Here is a 21,078-nt window from a genome sequence, read left to right on the forward strand (position 1 = left end):
GGAACCTGCTGTCTCTCTTACTGCAATGTCGAGCGCGGCGGCCCTCCAGACGCAGAGCACGTCGAGTGTGTGGGCCTTGTCCCGCATGTCTAGAGAAATCTAGATGCATCCGTTATCGCTGTTTTGTCGCCTGATCATCCTCCACTCACAGAACTGTTGTTCATGTCGAATGAGATAACGCGTACGGTCAGGGCAACAAAAAAACCAAAAAAACCAAAGTTCATTTGAGGACCATATCGCCCGTCGAGGAAATAAAAACAAGCAAGTTACCTCCGCAGGCCTATCGTTATGCGAACCTTCAGGTACCATGCCCCTCCCCTGATTTGTCATTGCCCAAACCCTAAAAGAAAAAAGGACGCGTCCGTTCGCCTTATGGTCATGTGTTTTTCTTTTTGCATAAAGACCATGAAGGTAAAAAAAAAAAAAAGGCGCGCGCACTTCTTAATTTTACGCTTCAGCGTGTACATGCATCATAGGGGGTTGCCAAAAAAAAAAAAAAAAAAAAAACACGCATACACATGCTCACAAGAGAGAAAAAAGACCGAGCACAGGCGTATCAACGCAACCACATCCTGTTGGCCTGCTAGCGCCTAGTCAACAAGGCGTCATGCGACCCACTGGAATGCAGACTCTCACGCTGTTTTAGCCTCCTTTTCTTTTAGTTCTGTGAGTTTGTGGGTAGAGGCGATCTGAGCGCTATCTAAATGAACGTAAAAAGCAAACCTTTTACTCATTTGCCCAATTGTTATGTACCAAGGGCTGCAGTACAACACAACTTCAGCATCCAGAAGCCAAAAAGGGAGCGTGTCCCCCTTTTATTTTCTGTCTCCCTCATTTCTCTTGCTCTATCGCCTTTATGTGTTAGTCGAGGGAGTGATGGGCCTGAGGAAGGGAATGATTCGTCGACGAGTGCCTCAAACAGCACGGAGTCGCGTTCTCCATACAAAACGCAGCATAGAAAGAAAATAGACGTGTTCGGACCCCGGGAAGATTTATTGAACTATCCGTGTGTTGTGTATGTATATGTATATGTGTCTGCGTGGGTGTCCGTGTGTGTGTGCATCGGGTGGCCCATGCTTGATAGACTATTGCGAATTGCTCCTTGTCCTCTGTCGCTGTCCTTCATCCGCTACCACCCACTTCCTCTCACGTTTTCCATTTCATCTTTCCATCGTTCGCGCTGGTACAACAGACTGTCATTATGTTGTCGTTAATTTGTGAATGTATATGTGCGTCTGTGTGTATGTAAGTGTGTATGTGTGCGCGCGCTTTGTGAACTATATCTCTCAGACGTTCGGCTGTGCGCTGGTATTGTTGTTGCTCTCTGGTGCTGACTCTGCCTCATGCATCAGCGAACTCTCCTTGACGGGCGGTGATCCGTGGTTGTGGAGCTGGTTCACTGTCGCTGGAGTAGAATGGGGGATATTCTCCGGTTGAGGGTGCTGTGATCCCACGGGTGCAGTTGTCTTTCCAGCCTTGGACAACGCGTAGTCCCCAGAATCAAAATATTTGCGCTCCTATACATATTTGTACAATCAGGACAAACATGGGGCAATTGAAAAAAATGGCTGGGTTAAAAATAAAGCCTGGTATTCCGTCGCATCATCATTTCTTTCTCTTCTGTTCCTGTTATGTCGAAACAGTCGAGCCCGTCTGCGCTGTTTCAGTTTAAGGAATAATTAGCGAGGATCAGGCACGCCCAGCGATGCGCCAAACGATCAAGCCGGAATGCCATTGACGGCGCGCGCCTGGCCTTTATCGTCGACGGCGAGATAACAATAGCACAAGAAAGGAAGCGGTCACTATAATAGGCAATTGAGCGTGGGCCGATTGTAGTGCCGAGAAGATATTCGGACAATCGACTACAGGACATTACCTTTAATTTCTGCCCCAAGAGGCCCTTTGCTGTTGGGAGTCTGTTGCCGTATAGCCGTTGCAGTTTCTGCTCTTGTTCGGTCAAGGTCTAGGGTTATAAAATGCAAGAGAGTGTAAGCAACGCGACGCACGATGAGAAAAACCGGGAAGATAAGCGGAGCGAGCCCCTCTCCCTAGCCTTCCAATTGTTCAATTGCTCGATTCAGATGTTGTTGCGGTACCTGAGCGGGGCTGAAGTTGTGTTCTGTTGCAGTGCCACCGGAACTGTGGGATGGGTTCAAAGGAGAGCTCATTGTGAATGAGAGAGTATGAGTTGTTGTTGGTGAGAGCTTATGGGCGAGAAGTGTTTGAGGAATGTGCTCAGTAGATTCGAATGCAGGTGTGAAGGAATGAACGGGAGTGGGAGGAGGAAGGAAAGGAAGAAAAGAAAAGGAAAGAGAAAGAAGTTCAGGACCATCAGGACGGTTGCCACCAAAAATAAAAGTGTAAAAAAAGTACCCCACACTTGCCAACATGCCCGACTGCAACGTCCTATCACCTCGCCTTTCCCTTGTCTCCTTCACCATCCTTAGTCCATCCCCTAATCCCTGCCCATATATCCGCAACATCCACCAACATGCCACCTTGCAGTTACCAATCCATGCCTCAATGGCTCAATGGCCCAATGAACACCCCTTTTTTCGCTTCTGTCAACCTTGCAACGTTTCCTTATTTTAGTACTAGCTCGCTCGTTCGATTGAGTCGCTTTGCCCATGCATAGACTGCCTAAGAGGCATTAGCACCCGCCGGTCGAAAGGTGTAATGTCGCATTCTAACCTTCCATAGAGCATAGGAAGGCTACCACTTTCTTGATATCCAGTCCAACTTTCCTCATCTTCATCCTCCTGCACCTTGAAAATAGTTCACTGTACACATGTCGCCAAAGCATTTTCTCTGTGTGTGTTTGGGAGCATGGACATGTGGATACAGAAAAATTATTGAAAGGGGAGGGTTTATCTGTTTGTCTGTGTACTCGACCTCTCTTATGATGACGAGCAAGTTCAGCAGTATCACCGTGCATATCTGACCAGCCAGTATTTTTTGAAAGCGAGCAGGACCCGATCCTAGTCTCTCATCTTATAGTACGCATTTTTTGTGTGTATATTTGTTGTTACAGAATTTCTCCACAAAAGACTGCACAATAAAGAGGGTACTGGTATTGAACACACAACATATACGCAGCGACGAATTGGTTAGATGAATGTTGGCCTCAACGGATCTATTTCGGCCAGGAATATCCATCTAACAATCCACGGCGCAAGCATAGTTAACCGAGGGCCCGAGAAAAAATAAAATAAAAAAAGCATGGAAGAGGAAAATCGAATCATTGTCTAGGCTCGCACGATATAATTTTGCTCTCTGAGATTGAGTTGCTTGTCTCCGTGGCCATCTATCTACCATTTGATGCTAGCCCAAGGAAAAGGAATTATGAACGACTTAATACAACTGAGCCATTCGGGTGTCTTCAAGGATTTCACTCGCCTCTATGGGCCAGTAGCCACCAGCCCATCCAATCCATCTATCTAGTTTCATGATCTGAACTTCATGCTAAGTTCGAGGAGACACCTTGACAACAGCAAGTAAGCAGAGAAATTAATGGCTACGTACAGTATCATCCATAAAGTCCATTTGCTCCTTATTTTTGTCCGCTGCCCGTGTACGAGCCATTGTCCATCTACTGCTTTTCATCTTCACATTAAGGCGCAGACAGTTAGATGACGATGATAATGAAGATTGGAACGAACCATAAAGAAATAAAAGAGCTGTCGATGCAGCGATTATAACATGGTCATGAGACGAATTGTCCATCCAACAGGAACAGTGAGAGCGCGAGAGCGAGAGATCGGATGAGGGCGAACAAGCTTGCATCTACACAAACAACGCAAGCAGATAGGCTTTGTTTTCATTTCTCATTTTTAATGTCTAGGCTGCAGCCCTTTTTTCCCTGCATGCACAGCTCTAGCAAAAAGGAAGTAGAGCAAAAGGAAGTAGAGCAGAAGCAAACGACAAAAGTGAATTTTTTCTTTTCTCACATCGGTCAAGTCAAGAAACAAACACGACATCTATCTTTGTTCCCTCCCTTTTTTTTGTTCTTCTTCATCCCTTTACAGCCTCCATTCAACATCGTAACGTTTGTTTCTGTCGACTTCCTCCCTTGCACCAATCTACGGCGCAGCGCAGTTCTATTGGGTCTACCTCCTGTAGTCTCGTTTGTCCCCGGTCCATTGGCTACCCAACTCGGTTTCTCGGGCATTTTTTTTTTTTACTTTTTTCGGTTCTCTCGTGGATACGGTCGTTCTTAAAGTTTCCTCTCCGGTGTTTTGTTCGCACTTGCATTTGTAAAAAAAAAAAACTTTCTTTAACTCTGTTCAAGCCCACGTCCTGTGATCAACCCAATTGGTCCCGTCCAAGGTAAGTTGTTGTATGTTACGGCACCTATCCTCATTTCAGTAGAGAAGCGGCCCGGATAAAACGGGTAAAAGACTGCATCGAGCATGATGTAAGGTCGGGTTAGTAATGTGATAGATAGCTCCTGAGTTCGGGCCATGACGAGGTGAGGACTGACCGCAACGGTTGGAGGAATATTTTTTATATATTTCAGGTACAGGTTCAGGAAAGGAAAAATGCAAAGACGATCCCTACCAGAATAGAGTTGATGAGTGTTCAAAGGAGTTAAAAAACACCATAATGGGTGTTATACTTTCCCTTCTCTTTTCTTTCATTCACTTTTCCTTCCCTTCGAGCCGTTTTTTAAGGTTGACTAAGATGGGAAGCATGCAGATCTCTCTCCCTTCTTTTTTTCTCATGTTCGCGCTTTTTTTTTCTTCCCCTTTGTTAATTCATGCTGCTGAGCTGTCGGCCATCGATGCGTCAGAGGAGGTTAGGCATTGCATGGGTGCATGGGGATGGGAACTTCGGGAGCGCAAAAAGGCTGACCGAGACTAGCACGGACGGGATGCACCTTTTGCAGAATGTGCAGGACGTGCAGCAGACACAGATACAGGCACTGAGGGTTCATTGATTTGAAGGCCGACGTTTGAGCACAAAAAGGGTGGCAGAAAATGGAAGCCGACTGAATAGAAAAAAAACGTGCGAGTAAATTATACATAGTCCGCTGGTCTCTCTTTGTATTCATTCTTCTCCACAAACATCCTCCTCCCGGTACCTTCGCCTTTTTTTTTTTTTTTTATACCATTCATCTCTCATCTCTCTCATTCAACTTCCACTCATCTCCTTCATACTCACACGTCCTCCATTTCAACTTTACCATCTCTATCAAGCCATTCATCGACAGTACTCGCAACCAATCTCACGCTCAAGGAAAACACCACCACTCGCGCTCAATTCGCTTTACTTCAACGCAGCCATCATATTGAAACTTCCATAGGATATGGAGCCCACATCAGGAACAGGAGGGAGCGCATCGGGAACAACACCGTCAGGAGTCTCATCCCATAGCACAACCGCCAGTTCATCACAATCTGCCACAGGATCTCATTCTACCGGTGCAACACAATCCCCGAGCGCACCTGCTGCGATCAGTCGCTCAGAGCAGAAGAAGGCCAAGGCTGTCAACGATGCCATTGACAAGTCGCTCCGCGCAGATAAGGAGCGCCTTCAAAAAGAACGAGGCGCGAAACTACTGATCCTTGGTAAGTTTCCATTCCAGGGCCGATCTTCATTTGTGATCCCTATCTCGAGGCCCTATTTTTTCTTTTGGTGTGAAGTAAACGCAACTACTGGATGAAATTTTCTTATCATCGTCGTATGCTGCTGTGGTAAAGAAGAGCAGTTGCATCCTTCCCACCCCTGCATCCCACCCTTCTCGCCTTAATTGACCATCCGCTCACTCCTCCCATGACCCCTGGCGTTTTGTCCGACACAAAAGTATGCATATCAAAACGTGGTTGATTAAACATCGCAGGGGTGAATGGGGGGAGAAGAGGGGCTTGTGGGCTTAATTGAGACCAGGTCAACTGAATTGCATATCGCAACAGAGCGTTCGTTCTCTGGCCATGGAAACATGCATGGAATGAGACCATACCGCTCATGATCATCCTACCCTCTGCTTTACTGTTGATGTACAGCCGTTTTGTTTTGATGCACGCTCGCTGTCATGTTGCATGGCATGCTTTTTTTTGTACCATTTGAACGAAGGAGTACAATCTCTTGCCATTCCATTGTGTAAACCTTTTCATTTTTTCCCTTGGCCCTGGGTGGCCGCGCCACGCGGTATTTTTACTACTTATCCCTCTCGTTCTTTGAAGAGCTCAAAGTCATGGGGGGGGGGGGGGGGGGGGGGGGAAGGGAGCGGAGCATGGCTATGATTTGAATGACGGATTACTTAGCGGCGTTGTTATATTCGGTTATTTTGCTCTGAGTGACTGAGTGAATTCAGATACGGTATCGAACAAGGGAAACTTAATTGGATAGGTCGAACCTTACACTGCGTGCTGGTAGAAAGAGAGAGAGAAAGAGAGAGAGAGAAACAGCATTTAGAAAACGGGAAGGTGGAGGGATCACGCGTTAGGAGAAGATGCTGATCATCCTGTAAATCAGAGATCTAACATATCTGTTATAATCTAATATCTAACTGCTCTTTCGATAGGTCCTTCTGAAACGGGAAAGACGACGGTGCTTAAGCAGCTTAAATTGCTGTACGGTCGCAAGGGTCTGGATGCGGAACGCCAGACGTACAGGAGGGTAGTGCACTTGAATACGATGAAGGCCATCCAGGCACTCTCATACGGCCTCCAACGGACCAACATTCCACTGGAGCATGCCGAAAACATTGCTCATCTGGAGACGGTGATGCGACTGGAGACCACATTGAAGCGCTACTCGATCACGTCCATAGGCTTCACCAACCCGGCGATCCCTCGCAAGATCACAGATGCGAAGGCTGAGACGGATATGTTTTTGGAGATGGTGCCCGCGATCAAGGCATTGTGGGCCGACGGCGGAATTCAGGAGACTTACAGAACTGTCACGAATCTTAATCTTCAGGATTCAGCAAAATAGTAAGGATTACCGTCCATGGCATGCATGCGGAGTCAGAGAGTGGCGAAACGGTATAATGCAGTATTTATATTGTATTCACTCAACATTCCTTTCCCCTCGTTCAATTAGTTTCTTGGATTCTGTAGATCGGATTGCAGATCTGAACTATGTGCCTACGGACGACGACATTTTGCAGGCGCGCGTCAGGACGCTGGCTGTTTCTGAACATCTTTTCAACATTGATGGGGTTACATACAAGTATGAAAGCACAATTTTTACAGTTTCCTGATCCGTTCAATTGATCTGAATGTTGTCGACCACAAACAGCTTTTGGAGTAACTGACCAACGCCTTTTTTCACAATTCCCGCAAACGCAATAGGATCTTCGATGTGGGCGGTCAAAAATCATTACGAAAATATTGGGCGTAAGTCGTTATTTATTTCCCTCGAAACCTCATGACCTTCCAGATATGCAGACAAGCATACGGAACACAGTGGCGTGTGTTTGTGTACGTTGTTGCTGTATACAATATGGCGACTTCTGAGTGGAATACAATATGTTTGGAATGCATCATTTGGACGCAGGGACAGGAAACCCAAAAAAGAAAAAAAAAACCTACACCAGAGAAAGAAGCAGACTATCTTCTAGTTCAGCGGCAACGTGGAAAAAAAACAAAACCAATGCATGCACACGTCAGCCCGCATACTCTACCCGCATCTCTACCCGCATCTCTACCCGCAGCCCGAAACAGAGCTTAATGGGATCAAACAAGGAGATCCACTGCAGGGCCTGATTGGTGTAATCGGGAGCATCAAACAGAAGGTTGGAATGGAAGAAAAAAAAGTAAAATTACAGCCGCGGCGGGAGATCCCAGTCAATAACACTAAAGTGTCGGGCGAAACAATAGACTACTAGGGCCAATTTTTTTCTTTTTGAATTGGTTCTTCTTTATGTTGGGCTCTCGTACTAATTCTTTCTTTCTCTTGTTCCTCCCACGTTCGCCGCTGCTTTAGACCGTACTTTGATGACGTCAACGCTATCATCTTCATGGTGGCCTTGTCTGCATACGATCAGCCGTGCGAGGACGATGAGCGTCTGAACCGGTTAGAGGAGTGTATGTCGCTGTTCAACTCGATTGCGAACCACAAGCTGTTCGAGATGACTTCATTTTTGTTGTTCCTGAACAAGATTGATATCTTTCAACAAAAACTCGATGCCGGATCGTTGGTCAGCACATATTTCCCAGACTATCGGGGACCAAATGACTATATGAACACGACCTTGTACTTCCAGCAGCGGTTCCTGCAACAGTGCAAGGATACGGCCAAGCAGGTCTATACCCATTTCACACATGCAACCGTAAGTGTTGTTCCAAGAAAGGAATTGTCTTTGTATCTTTTTCTTTTGATTGTGGAATGGAATTGGGTTTCGACTTGTGGTGACACAACGCAAAACTACACGTGGTTTGTCCCACCATGAAATTCTTTTTCAGGTTTTGTTGTGGAGCTCACATTTTTTTCTTTCGGGGGAGCAAATCGTCGGCTTTTCTTTTCTTTTTTTACTTCTGTATCGAAATAATTTGATCCGCAACTAAACACTGGTATTTTATCTCTCCTTCGGTATTCAAAAAAACAATAACGAAATAGGATACGAATCAGATGAGAGTCATCGTCGTGGCTGTGAACGCAATCGTCCAGCGCTTGAATCTCCGAAGCTCTGGACTCTTGTAGAGGACCGGTACCACTCAAAAACGACTGGAACCTATCGGATCAACCAGCCAATTGACGAACCAGCAAAAGCAATCGGACACACAAAAAACAAAAGAAGGCAACAATAGAAATAACAGTAACGTGAAGGAAACCGAACAGAAAGGAAAGAAAGAATACAGGGATACAGGAAAGGTGGACGGAAAACACGCTTTGCATCTACACAAAATGGGACGAAATGCACGTACGCATGACGCCAAAAAGTCGCGACTGGGTTCTTTTTCTGTTTTCTTTTTCTATTTCAACATGCCGGTAAAACGATCTGACCGTAAAAAAAACAAAAAAAAATTATTATATCTCATCTTGGTGTACTTGTTCAAGTTGAGTCGGTAACGAACATAGTCGCCTTTTCACCAGAACAAAAAAAAACTCTACTCAATTTATGACGCTATTTTAGTATTCTACGTCCTTTTCTTTTATATCGTTTTTATTTTTTTTTGCATCTGTAAGATATCCACATTTACTTTTTTATTTTTTTATTGCAGCGCCAGAGGCGATTGTTTGAGCAACCTGCGACGTTCAAACAGATATATACATACATAATAAAGCGTGCAATCGTTGTAATTATCATCATCACATTGAATGCTCAACTGAATGTGTTCTTTGTTTTCTTTGGCGTTATTTAGTGTCTACTCTGAGGAGAGGGGCGGTCTTTGGTTCTGTGAATGTGTGCGTGTGAGTGAGTGGGTAGAGTGTGATTTGAGATGAGTTATTTTGTGCGCCCTAAATTTGGGCGGACTACATTAGCATACAGTTGCTCGACGTGGGATGGATAGGTTGTGTGCAGACATTGTTCGATGTATTTGACGCTGCAACTATTCATGCTTGGATCTGAATCCTGCATGGTCTCATGACCTCGACTTTTGGATAAAGGCCTAAATTGTAAAAAAATAATCTCACGAACGCATGAGTATACAGGTAAGGCTATGACGAATTCACTGCACGCAATCGGACCTTCTTACCTGGAAATACTTCTTAAAGTTCTTAGCGTCCAATTGCTGCAGTGCCTGAATGTACTCTTGTGCCAGTTCCGTAGGGCAGTTGATCGAGGGCAGATACACTTGGCTCAAATACGTCAAGAATACATCTCCCTGCTTCATCACCATCGCCTTCTGCAATCCTGCAATCTCTCCGAGTACCAGCATAGACTGTCCATCCTGGAGATCAAAGTTTGGCTTCATAGGCACCTCGAACGTAACCCTGAGAATGTGCTCGTACATGAATTGATAGAACCCTGGAGCCTCCAGCTTTCTACCACTTTCTGTCCCCGTCGATCCATTCGCCGTGCTCTCGTTCCCGTTAGCTGCGTTTGTAGTGATCGCCCCTGCTAATGACTCGCTCTGACTTCCCCAAGTGTTGACAGCCTTGAGTAAAATGCCAAAGGCCATCCTGCTAACAGGGACATCTGACATGTCCTGTGCATAGTGAAGAACGCTTTGAAGAATCAAGCTGAGGTGCTGCCCATTTCCTACAATATGTGCAACAAAAAAGTAAAATAGCGATTAATGGCTACCTCATCACTTTGCTCATGATTGAGTACTTCAAACAAATTTGTCTTAAGTAATCATACCTGCTGTGATAAGGACATTTTCAAGTTCTGACGAGAATAAGCCCATCAAGAAAGCCAAATAGCTCTTACGCAGCTCAACCAACGCCATAGCCTCATCAGTGCCGCTGGGGACCTGGTTCAGGAAAAAGAACACTTTTTGTACTAACGGGAACAAGAGTCCATTCAAAATCGACATGATTGTCGCCTTAAATTTGTGCGCGACCTGACCCATGAATGGCAAAAACTCAACCAGCTCCATGACCGAACATTCCTGCAACAGGCCCGTAATCAGGGTGGGCAAATAGGGCTGTACGTCTTGGCCTAGGCAGTTGATCAATCGACCAAACGTAAACCGCGCTGCAGATCGGATCACCTCGAACCTTGAAAGTGTCTCCAATGCCACGAGCGTAATCTCGGCCACCTGCTTGAAGATTTGTGCGCATGGCCCTCCTGATACTGCTGTAGGAGCGTTTGGAGCTGCTTTCTTGATATTCAAGACGTCTGGAAATCCTTTAGCGATGCTTCCCAAAGCCATCAAGCGATGATGCAATGTCCAAACAAGCTCGAGGTCCTGGTGTCTGGGCGATCCTGCTCCGACGCCTGCTGCTCCGCCAATAGTTCCATTCGAGCTCTGCTGAATTGCTCCGCACGCTTCCAAACTCTTCTGGATCACGGTCAGGAATGGGTTGACAACCACGGATAGATACTCAAACTGTTGCTGAGCGGGTATAGAGTCTTGAGAGATCAAAAGTCCAACAGCCTCAAAAAGATAAATCTTGGTCTCAAAAACCTGATCCTTGTACGTCGATAAATCAAAACCAGGCGACAACATCGGAGGAAGCGACGCCTCAACGGTCAAGACATCCTGAATACTAGTCAAGACCGTCTGTACATAGGGCGACAGCTTGAACTTAAGATCTTTGGTGAAGCGCCAGAACAGATACCAGGCACGGGTGCGGTTGGCAGAGATGGGATGGTGAAGTCCGCGAGCGTCGACAAATGCCTCCAGTACATCAGGGATACAATCTGGGCGGATCTCGAAGAAATTGGAGTAGCGGCAAGCGATCTCGAAAAAGTTTGCGGAGACAGAAGGATGGGGATACGCTGAAACACCACTCTTGCACATCTCGAAAAGACATTCTCCTAAGGGAGTCAAAGGTGCTCCCGCAGGAGGAACTGGATGGACAATCTTTCCTCCATTGGCGCCGACACTCGGGGAAACAACTGCGAACTGGGGAACGCCCTTGATGGCCTCTCCATAAAGGTAGAGTAAGTAAAGGGCGAGCTCCAAGTCCCTCCAATCTGATGATCCCGCGGAGCCTGCTGCTTTCTCATTCACAAATGTCGTAAGTGTGGTAGTAACGGCAGAGTGCAGAAAGTTTGTCGTTAAACTGGCTGAGAGCGTTGCAATCTGGTCATAGAATCGTTTCAATTCCCGACGAAGCTCCAAGAAGTTGAGCATCTCCTCATCATCAATGGAGTCTTCGCCGATCGTGCCAACCGATTCTGAGCCTCCCGCAATGGCAACACAGACCCACTCCATGTCCTCCCCATACTTCATCTTCAATACGATCGACTCCAAGATCTGACGCATGAGTACTTTCTGTTCCTGGGGTAGGGATCCGGTCGCCTTTTTGATTGTTTTGAAAATGTTGAGGGTCTCGCGCAAGAATCCAAAGACAGCCTCGGACACGTTGTCGTCTTCATCTTTCAAGAACTGAAGGAGGATGGGCACGAGGTGTGAAATATGGGTGTAGGCGGTAGGGTTGGCGGTGGGAGGGTAATTTGAGCTGGCCTGAGGGTTAGTATCCTGCCAAATCTGGCACAGCTGAAGGCCGAGGTTATTGACCAACCTAGCAACCCTCTCACGGAAATCGGAATCTGACTAGCAAGTGCGCAAGAGTAGAGTCCATTGGTCAAAAAAGACATAGTATTGACAATGCATATACGAACACAGATTTCCTGAGGAATAACTTACAGAAAGGTCGATCTGCTGCAATACATCCACGATCCCAAGAATGCTGATAAGTTGCAGCTTGTCCAGAGGTTTCATTCCCTTCTTTACAATATCCGTCAAGCAATCTGCCGCTGCGTTTCGGATCGATGTGGTCAATAGGAAGCTGTAGATCAGAGAGACAAATCGCTCATTGACTATAAGAGAGATATCGATCCAAGCTAAAGCAAGAAAAACGACACAAAGAATCGGTCCCGGTCAATTTCCACCTATGAGTGTATTTATATGCCTGTCTCGACGTCCGTAAATAATAGTGCAATGTGCGGTAAGACGTACCGACATAAACTCCAACAATACGAAGCAGCATCTCTGCAAAATCCAGACTGCGTTCCTTGTATTCCGTCAGCAATTCATACCAGGCGTTGGCGAGGGTGGGGATATCCTGCTCTCTCATGCGGTCTTTGATGTTGATGTTCAAAGTGTTTTCTTCCCTTGAGCTGATGCGAGAGGTGAGAGTGTTGACAACTTCCTCGTCGATAGACATCAAAATCCTGAGAAAAAGATCAACCATCTTCATGTTCGATTTCCCTGAGGACTGAGGCAGAGGGGTAATAAGAGCGAGCATGTCCGAAAAGAACGTAGTCCATGATTTGAGATATGTTTGGCGGAATAGAAGCGCAACAGCATGCGCAAATTTGTTTTTGAGATCTAATTGAAAAGGAAGCAGGGGTGTGTGTAAGTGTGCTGGCCATGGATCCATAGCATCCTATGCAGAGCGGATCAAGATATTCGTTATACATACATGAGGGTTCTGAACTCAAGGTGTTGTCCAAGCCGCCGTTCACAAATTCGCGCTGAATATACTCCATGAATGTCTGTCGAAAGTAGTTCAGTCGTGATTCGTCCAGTGTATTGGACCTAGTGCATGAAGACGTGCAAGAAAGGGGTTGCGGGACAAAGATGAGTCTTGATGATTCATTTCGTTCAAGGTGGCGTAGTCGATTTGCTGTCTTGCAGAACAGCACCAGAGACCACGTATTACCTCGCCGTAAGAACTTCCTCCACCACCTGTAGGCAAAAGAGCCGGGTTTCTGGCGTACTAATCGCGCGTCAAAGACAATGTTAATACTTATGTTAGTGCAACGGGGGAAACTGCGTTTAATGGTATCAGAGACGAGTAGCCTTTATCACACACCACGCGACCTTCAATAATAAAGACGCGAACAAGTAGCGAAATCAGGCAACTTGATTGGAGCAGGAGAGCAACTGGTTTGCGAGAGCGATAAAGCCAAGGACAACAAAAAATACCTCTTGGGCTCCCGAATGTACAATGCCAGGCACGATTGCCATCCGTCAGGAGAAGCCTTGACCTGTTCGCAGTATTGGGTGGCCTATAAGAACCGTATAACAGCAAAAACATCAGCTTTGTCTGTTCTTTCAAGTTTTTCAAGCAGAGAATGTACAAGTCTATGTCCACTGAAAAGGGCCCCTCTTTCCTCAGCTCAGACGATCAAATTCGTGTGGTACAAACTCGCTCTGTAACGTAGCGTATGATGACATGGTGGCGTCGAAGATACCGAACAATACGAACGCTTGTTCTTCAGCTGCAACCGTCTCCATGCGTTCATCGAGATCAAGAGAGGTAGCATGTTGAGGTGGCGCTTTCAGGTGGATGTGGCGAAAGGAGCCAAACTGAACGTCATAGCTTAAAGAATGCCTGAGATCAATGCTGCAATGATCTACAATTTAGCGATCTCCAGTCTTGGTTCCTACTCCTGTTTATTCAGCCTCCTGATCAAGTCCAGTTGTTGCAAGTAGTCGAATAGCATCATCCTCTGCATCAGCGGTTCGTTGAGCCGTATGTTTATCCAGTATGGACTACGTTTGTAGTTGTCCTGAGAATACGGAGTGAAGCACAGCATATTATGCAAAGACAAAGGGAACGCACCTGCTGCTTCAAGGCCAGGTCCGCCGTGGGGCTGAGCGCGCAAGCAACGGCCTGTTCGATGTGGTCCATTTGTCGATCTGACTAGAGCGTAGTAGTGCGGATCGGTTGAGTTGAATCTGATTTGTCGCTGAAATAGCTGAGGTAAGGTCAATTGAGAGATTGGGAAGGAATTAGGATAGAAAGGTGAAATGATACAAGTGGAACGAAGAACTAAAGGATGGTTAGTTTTTTTAGATTAAGAACAGAAGCAAGAAGAAGGAGGAAACTGAGGGAAAGAAAGCAAACGAACAAGGGAAAGAGAACAAAGCAGAATAACGAAAAGAAAGGAAGAAGAGAGAAGAATAAAAAGAAGAATAGTCAATGGTGAAGTGGTGGCAAATAAGGGAAGGGGGGACGATCTCTCTTTGGCCCATGAACCAAAAAATTGTTTTTGTTTTTACTTGTCTATTTGTGCATTGCAGGGCAAGCAAGCGGATCGATTGGCTTCCCCAATTCATTTCTACAATGAAAAAAAAACGTGACGTAGACTCGACTCGTCCTTGATTTTCTACACGCATTTGAGCAAGACAACCGTCAAGCACCATGGAGAAAACAATTACCCACGCTTTGTTCATCGAGGCTCCCATCAGTGACGAAAAATTGGGCGAGATAATTAGCGAACAACAGATGTCTACTCCATCTGCTGACCTCAAAATCTTCAGACACACGAGGATATTGCACCAAACACGAAAGATGGATGATGCTGGCTTGAACTCGCCGTCCTACTTGTTGTGGAATGATCTCTCGTTGCAAGATGGATGGTTGATCATTCGCCAGTATAATGGTATTTTGTCTTTAAGAATGCCAATTCACGACGCCATAATGGCCGACTACAACGTTGAATGGGGGTACACATCAATGGAGAAGTTGCAACCTCACAAATAAGGCAAAGGAAGTTTTTAAAAGCTACATAGCAAAAAGCATGCGAAAACCCATGTAGTTCCATCTAACTTGGTAATGTACTTCTAAAGTGGTAATGCATCTCATCTATGCACTAGGACATGACAACTTCTTGGTCCACGTGTCATCGTTCACACCACATCTACCGTCACCGTTGCACGTCAGCACAGTCCCGATGGTCACCACAACACGCTCCAGTTAATCCTTTGCCAGATCCCGTACCACAATATCCAGGAGTCGACCCAAGGAACTCACATCCCAGATGTCCCTCACAACCCCGACGTCACTCTCCAGCCTCGAGCAGTTTACATGGGCCTCACCGCTCGGACCAACCATGGAGCCTGACGGTAACTACAGCGATGACGACTCCTGGCTGTGCTGTTTCGGCTATTGGTACCTGAAAGTGACAAACGGGCCGACTCCGCTGCTGCCTATTTTTCACGCCACCAATATTCATCAAAGTGCCCTCTCCTTGCCTCAACTGCTCCATCTTGAATAGAATATGTCTTCATCCTCAGCTGTCTTCAGCCCTATGCGGACATGGCGCGCCTCTGTCGGTTGGCCCAGAAAAAGCGTCAAAAGAACCCCTTTTCAAACTCGATTGTTCTTGCCTTGTCCTGCATGAACCAATACGAGCTCCGGAGAGCTTGTCATGAGTGGAAGGCCATCATTGTCCATATCGATCCTGAGTGTACAGCTCTACAACGTGCTGTATCGGCTCATTACAACCACTATCACATCTGGGCTGCCATCCAGGCTGTTATTTGGGGAGGAGCCTTGACTGCCGTCGGTCTGCGTCAGAACAACATTGTCCGCAACAGTCGCTGGCCAAACTCACGGCTAGCTTCGGCATGTGTAGTGGTTCTCGGCTGCATATTCACGGCATCATGTGCAGTTAAGACTTCAGAGTTCATCAAAGCGATTCCACGAGGATATGATGTAGTCAAGGTCAGAAACGACGATGCAGGCACGGACCATTTGTTCCTCATCCGACGCGATTTCAATCGGAAAAGCGACCCAAGGATTGTACCCATGTATCTGCTTTCAGGATTGGGACTTGGGACGATGATCATGGGCGCACGTATTGCGTTCAAGATGAGGAAGGCCATGCGCTGATTCTATAGCAGGGGTATGGGAGGTATTCCACATAGAAATGATGGAATAAAATAAATTGGAGAAAGTGCAAGGCCTATACTTTGATTGCAGTCGATCTTTACTGCAAGTCAACCGCTGGAAGTGCCTTGTTGTCATAATATTTCCCAATGCTTAAACCAAGCTCTATTTTGCCACCAATAACACGTACATACTATTATTGTATGAGGAAAAGATTATCGAAAAATTGAAAGAAAGCCATGTTAACCTCCGCATACATGGAGATCGCGCCTCAGAGTTTGACTGTCGTAGTAGCCCGATTGGGATGCACGACTTTTTATCTAAACGTGTCTTCCTTCCTCCCTCCTTGCCCGACAGCTACCCTTGTCAGTAGAGGTATTCATAGGTAGAAGATACTGATTATAACAGCGCCTCGAACGAGGGACTTTATTCCTCAAATAGAAGCGTATATAACGTATATCACGTATTGAACGTGCACTATTTTTCTAGCATAGAAATGGAGGGCCTTGAGCGATGAAGAACGGATGAACCTTTCCATTCGCTTAGGAACGAAGGAGGGCGAGAGATAAACTTCATTTGCTTGAGGATGAAAAATATTTCCTTCACTCAAGGTGCTGAACTATAATAATAGACGCGCCGCGTAAAAATCCACCCCTAGTGTGCAACGTTACAGTTCAACCCAAAACAAAGGCTTCGAAAGATAGACACCCTGACTCCACCGTTTAGTGTAGCAACAAACAGCCTGCTATCCGAGTTGAACACATACTGGGGTAAGAAAGCAAAAGGTCAACTGGGGATGGTGCGAACGAAAACAACAACAATGCAGCGCGGCACAGCCCTCAGCACATCCGCTTGAAAGGAGCGGTGCCTCGAGACAAAAACACAACAAACGAACGGCGTGGTATGCCGGCGTTCCTGCGCAGTTCTCCAAACGAGAATAGGCACCAGCGACGCAGGTAAAACATACGTGTATGTGCGGCATGTATATGAAGATTAGGCTGGGTATCATTGCGAATATTGAGATAAGTAGGCCTGGTCTGGAATGTAGGTACGAAGAACGCGCGCTGTTGTCAAATGCTTGGCACCAGCAGCCGAACCATCATCACGGCATCACCGTCCATCATTTACTTGCTTCCTTGCCTTTCATTAAGACTGTCAGCTAGTTCTAATGTTCCAATGGCACGGCACGCTCACTACAGCCTAATTGAATATTGAAGAAGTCCTAGTATTTAAAAGCCCTCATTAGGGTTTTTTTGTTCCCCACCTCTTCTCTTTTTCTTGTTCTTCCTCTTCTTCCTCTTCTTCCACTTTGTCTTGGTCCTTTTACTTCTTCTCCCGCCAGTCCTCCTTGTCTCTAATTCTTTTTCTCCCTTCTTCCTTCCTTCCCATCAACAGCTCGCAGTTACCTGGTCATCTCTGGTCTCTTGCCACTTTTGACCTTGGCATTGCCTTCATTGTTAAAATACATCGCCCTTTTCCTTACGCAGCCCTATCCAAGCAGCAACAATGGGGAAGGACACTTCTGCCTCGTCCTCCAACCGCTTCAGTCCCAATGGCCACCTCAATATGCTAAATATTAACAACGCCGGCAGCAGCAGCAGCAGCGCAAACAACCACACCGTACTCCCTGTCTACCAACATCACACCGAACGAGATCACTCAATAGATCTGGAGACCTACGGAGATAAATCAAGAAAATACAGGGTATCGTCGCCCCCACTCTCGCCAGATCGCACCCTTTCCTTCTCCTTTCTCAAGTGTCGATTCACAAAGAAGTCATGCCTGCTCATAGGGACAATGATCATGGGGCTCCTGCTCCCGGTCTGGATCTTCACCAGTGGAGTTATCACACTGGACTCCTTTAATGACTATATTCGTTATCTACCTGGTTACCACTACTTTGCCAACAATCTACTCTACCTCGTCATGTTCCTCCTCCTCGTCTCGTTTACGGTCTTGGCAACCATGCCTGTCCTCCCCATCCTCGTCCTTGGCCTTCCCTTCCATCTCTTAATCTTTTCCATCTTCAATAAGCTGATGTCCGATTGGATATGGTGGTGCACTGGCTGCTACACAGTCCTGTTCCTGGCTCCGGTTGGCTCCACAGTTTTGGGACGAATCAAGCCCGCTGCGTCCTTGCAGCCCAATACCCGTCGAGAGTTGCTCATCTGGCACAAATCCTCCTCATACCCTACACCTTCCTCACCGGTCTTTGTCGATTACTCGCCTCTTTACAACGATCTCAGCAGCAGCACCAGCAATTTGATCGCTGGAACTGGCTATGACCAGCTGTGGAGCAGTGCCAAGGAAGCCCTGAGGGCCGTTGGAAACAGGGTCGAGTATGGCATCTATCTCCTCAGCACCGCAAATCGCACGTCCAAGCGCTGGCGCATGCTTCTTGTCCTCATCCTTTGGCTCAGCTATGTGATACCCGTGACGATCGGGAACGAGTCCCGGACCTTTGACCCAGAACGATCTGTACCCTCATTTGATATCGAACACCCAGAGCATCTGTGTTCTGCAAGGGAGATGGCAGGCTTCCAGGCGCGCCATGAGTCTTTTGAGGGATATTGGCAAGAGTATCTAGAGTTCCATCGCCGCATGGTCACACCGGAGGAGGACGGTGGCATCCCTCAAGATCAGAAGCGGTTCCTGATCTTCCAACCAAGTGACGATGGACTTGGCAATCGTCTACAGGCTCTGCTGAGCTCCGTGGTGATGGCCATGGTGACCCGACGGGCGATCGTCTTGGACTGGCTAGCGATGCCTCAATGCAACGTAGGTTCTATTGCCATCAAATTGTACTCTTGATTCGTTATCTGTTGCCGGGAATGTGTCTTTGGCTTTCTTTTTAGTTTTGAGGGGTCCCTTTTTTGGCGTCTTTGCGTCGCCCATTTGTGCTTTGTTTACAATCTGTTCCTGAGATTGCCCAACACACCCACGAGAAAGAAACACATGCATCCCATGCAATTCGCCTTCACCCAAAAATATGCGCAATTGCAACGTGGCATCCGCTTCTGATTCTGATTCCCCGGAATTGCTCCATCTCTACGAGCCATGGCTCCCTGCTGCAGTTCGCCCTCTCGCTGTCTCTTTCTTCAGTCTGCTCTACCACAAAAGTGTCATCGCGCACATAAATACGCGCCGACAATACATGGAATCGATCTCCTGTACACCCTCCTTTGTTTGTTCTGCGGCTCTTCCGGAGGGAGTGACGAACTTTGTCTGGACCAACGCTGCCTGTTGACGCACGAAAATTCGGGCTCAGAAACTCAGCCAACCACTTCACCACCCTCCTCTTTGTGCGACAAATGGGGTTACACACCAATTCAATCAATAGCTTCTGACAAACATGAGACTGAGTGCACCCATCCAAAGCGTCAGTTTTCAATACTTTTGCGACTGGATACACCACTCATTGTACCCATTGTACTCGCCTACAACGATCTAATTTTTGGAGCATCGAGAACCATGCGGAGAATTTCTGTCGAAATAGTGTTCATCTGCCGGATGAACACTTTCCCCTGGACTTGCGCGCTAATGTGTCATTGCGCTATTTTATTTCATTTGGCCTCTGCTCTTGATATTCTAGGCAAACTTCACCGACCTATTCCAATCGCCTGAGAACCTTACCTGGGACCTGAATGCCACCCTCCCCCACTACAAGGACCTGCCTGAATACAAGACCAAGCCCGAGATCTGGTACCCATACTGCCGCAACTGTGCCCTGCGCTCGCCCATCGCCCCGGACTCGACCTGGTCGCAACTGCTCTGCGATGCCGATCTGGGAATCAATCACACAACGCCCATCGTCCAGATCTTTAGCACACAATGGTTCCTGCCAGTCATTCAGCATAATCCGCATTGGAGACGGGAACTCTGCCACATGTTCCCTGCGGGCGGCAGCAACGCGTTCCAGGCCCTGGCCAAGACACTGTTGAGGCCCGCGATGGCCGTGCAGGAAAAGATTGATTCGGTCATGAAACGCATCCCGGAGGGAACCACGCTGATTGGGCTTCAGGTGCGCAGGACAGAAAACAATGCGGTTGGGCAGGGCATTGAGGATTCGTTCTTGAGCTGTGCTGCTGAGGTCGTTGAGGAGGAGGAAGCCAAAGCTGCTGCGATGATCTCTTGGAGACCTGGATCTGGATCTGGAGGCCTGGACAGGAACATGACAGGATTCGATGACGATGCAGAGGACTCTGTTTTGCGTCGGACACCCAAGTTTGCTTACTATCTCGCTACAGACTATCGTCCTACGCGAGCCCACTTCCAAGCGATCGTGGGTAATCAGCTCTACGTCCTCGACAGCACCTTCCAGTCCCAAAAGGCCCAACCACCGTCTTCCTTCTCGCTCTCGTCCTCTTCAACCAATGCCTCTGGATCCGAATCGGCAGACTCGGACGACACTTCACCAGCGTTCGCGGCGTCGTACTCCTCGTCTTCTCTCTCGCAGTCCACTTCTCAAACTGAAGCCGTCGTCCGGAACTCTGTTCAGGGCGTCCAAACTGCCGTCGCCGAAATGTTCCTTCTCGCCCAGTCCGACCGTATCATTTCATCGCCTTATTCGACTTTTGGATACTTTGCTCACGGATATGCGAATGTCCAACCAAATATCGTCAAGCGCGATGGCACCTGCATCAAACGCCGGTCCACCCAACCATGTTTCCAGTACTGGTTTGGTTTCGCGAACGGTGGCGCCAAATGCTCTATCAGATCGACGGTCGAGATGAGCGAGGATTACGATTGTTGGCTGTAGCGAGGGCCATCTTAAACCATGTTAGATATTACCACTTATTGTACTTTCTCATGTAAGGATGTAATCCACAACCTTGATCGACATAAAAGACAACCATCGTGATGTGCAACTTGATCTATCGCAGCCAGGGCGTC

The 21,078-nt window shown here is 47.1% G+C and overlaps 7 protein-coding genes across 7 annotated transcripts; 5 read left to right on the forward strand and 2 right to left on the reverse strand.

Moving 5' to 3' along the window:
- Nucleotides 1-558: 558 nt before the first annotated feature.
- BC939DRAFT_155031 (uncharacterized protein) lies at nucleotides 559-1,589 on the forward strand. Its single transcript, XM_051550248.1, has one exon. It carries the CDS (start codon nucleotides 705-707, stop codon nucleotides 1,212-1,214), a length of 510 nt encoding a protein of 169 aa, XP_051412345.1. The 5' UTR covers nucleotides 559-704; the 3' UTR covers nucleotides 1,215-1,589.
- Nucleotides 1,287-2,168, reverse strand: BC939DRAFT_476952 (camp-regulated phosphoprotein/endosulfine conserved region-domain-containing protein; the record flags this gene model as incomplete). Its single annotated transcript, XM_051558633.1, has 3 exons — nucleotides 1,287-1,517; nucleotides 1,877-1,963; nucleotides 2,097-2,168. The coding sequence occupies 3 exons, from the start codon at nucleotides 2,166-2,168 to the stop codon at nucleotides 1,287-1,289; spliced, it is 390 nt and encodes a 129-aa protein (XP_051412346.1).
- A 3,028-nt stretch (nucleotides 2,169-5,196) lies between these two features.
- On the forward strand, nucleotides 5,197-8,748 carry BC939DRAFT_155060 (guanine nucleotide binding protein, alpha subunit). Its single transcript, XM_051550249.1, has 6 exons — nucleotides 5,197-5,567; nucleotides 6,524-6,935; nucleotides 7,045-7,173; nucleotides 7,296-7,340; nucleotides 7,930-8,275; nucleotides 8,563-8,748. The coding sequence occupies exons 1-6, from the start codon at nucleotides 5,306-5,308 to the stop codon at nucleotides 8,644-8,646; spliced, it is 1,278 nt and encodes a 425-aa protein (XP_051412347.1). The 5' UTR covers nucleotides 5,197-5,305; the 3' UTR covers nucleotides 8,647-8,748.
- An 869-nt stretch (nucleotides 8,749-9,617) lies between these two features.
- Nucleotides 9,618-14,202, reverse strand: BC939DRAFT_397031 (armadillo-type protein; the record flags this gene model as incomplete). Its single annotated transcript, XM_051552329.1, has 11 exons — nucleotides 9,618-9,933; nucleotides 10,018-10,150; nucleotides 10,253-10,809; nucleotides 10,882-11,392; nucleotides 11,444-12,116; nucleotides 12,210-12,406; nucleotides 12,522-12,893; nucleotides 12,988-13,103; nucleotides 13,228-13,284; nucleotides 13,494-13,576; nucleotides 14,134-14,202. The coding sequence occupies 11 exons, from the start codon at nucleotides 14,200-14,202 to the stop codon at nucleotides 9,618-9,620; spliced, it is 3,084 nt and encodes a 1,027-aa protein (XP_051412348.1).
- A 722-nt stretch (nucleotides 14,203-14,924) lies between these two features.
- On the forward strand, nucleotides 14,925-16,237 carry BC939DRAFT_155101 (uncharacterized protein). Its single transcript, XM_051550250.1, has 4 exons — nucleotides 14,925-15,058; nucleotides 15,144-15,419; nucleotides 15,572-15,644; nucleotides 15,770-16,237. Exons 2-4 carry the CDS (start codon nucleotides 15,174-15,176, stop codon nucleotides 16,186-16,188), a joined length of 738 nt encoding a protein of 245 aa, XP_051412349.1. The 5' UTR covers nucleotides 14,925-15,058; nucleotides 15,144-15,173; the 3' UTR covers nucleotides 16,189-16,237.
- Nucleotides 16,238-18,150: 1,913 nt separating this feature from the next.
- On the forward strand, nucleotides 18,151-18,996 carry BC939DRAFT_476957 (uncharacterized protein; the record flags this gene model as incomplete). Its single annotated transcript, XM_051558634.1, has 1 exon — nucleotides 18,151-18,996. One exon carries the CDS (start codon nucleotides 18,151-18,153, stop codon nucleotides 18,994-18,996), a length of 846 nt encoding a protein of 281 aa, XP_051412350.1.
- A 380-nt stretch (nucleotides 18,997-19,376) lies between these two features.
- BC939DRAFT_155297 (uncharacterized protein) lies at nucleotides 19,377-21,054 on the forward strand. Its single transcript, XM_051550251.1, has 2 exons — nucleotides 19,377-19,564; nucleotides 19,778-21,054. Exons 1-2 carry the CDS (start codon nucleotides 19,538-19,540, stop codon nucleotides 20,942-20,944), a joined length of 1,194 nt encoding a protein of 397 aa, XP_051412351.1. The 5' UTR covers nucleotides 19,377-19,537; the 3' UTR covers nucleotides 20,945-21,054.
- The last annotated feature ends 24 nt before the right edge of the window (nucleotides 21,055-21,078 follow it).

This window comes from Gamsiella multidivaricata, assembly GCF_025024155.1.
Source record: "Gamsiella multidivaricata strain RSA 2152 chromosome Unknown BC939scaffold_31, whole genome shotgun sequence".
Classification (NCBI taxonomy): Eukaryota; Fungi; Mortierellomycota; class Mortierellomycetes; order Mortierellales; family Mortierellaceae; genus Gamsiella; species Gamsiella multidivaricata.

Coding starts and splice junctions, on each gene's coding strand:
- BC939DRAFT_155031 (XM_051550248.1), top strand. CDS start 705: ATGAACGTAAAAAGCAAACCTTTTACTCATTTGCCCAATTGTTATGTA.
- BC939DRAFT_155060 (XM_051550249.1), top strand. CDS start 5,306: ATGGAGCCCACATCAGGAACAGGAGGGAGCGCATCGGGAACAACACCG. Junction 5,568..6,523: donor CGCGAAACTACTGATCCTTG/GTAAGTTTCCAT, acceptor CTCTTTCGATAG/GTCCTTCTGAAACGGGAAAG. Junction 7,174..7,295: donor ATTGATGGGGTTACATACAA/GTATGAAAGCAC, acceptor CAAACGCAATAG/GATCTTCGATGTGGGCGGTC.
- BC939DRAFT_155101 (XM_051550250.1), top strand. CDS start 15,174: ATGACAACTTCTTGGTCCACGTGTCATCGTTCACACCACATCTACCGT. Junction 15,420..15,571: donor ACCAACCATGGAGCCTGACG/GTAACTACAGCG, acceptor CATCTTGAATAG/AATATGTCTTCATCCTCAGC. Junction 15,645..15,769: donor TGTCGGTTGGCCCAGAAAAA/GCGTCAAAAGAA, acceptor CTGAGTGTACAG/CTCTACAACGTGCTGTATCG.
- BC939DRAFT_155297 (XM_051550251.1), top strand. CDS start 19,538: ATGAGACTGAGTGCACCCATCCAAAGC. Junction 19,565..19,777: donor TGAGTGCACCCATCCAAAGC/GTCAGTTTTCAA, acceptor TTGATATTCTAG/GCAAACTTCACCGACCTATT.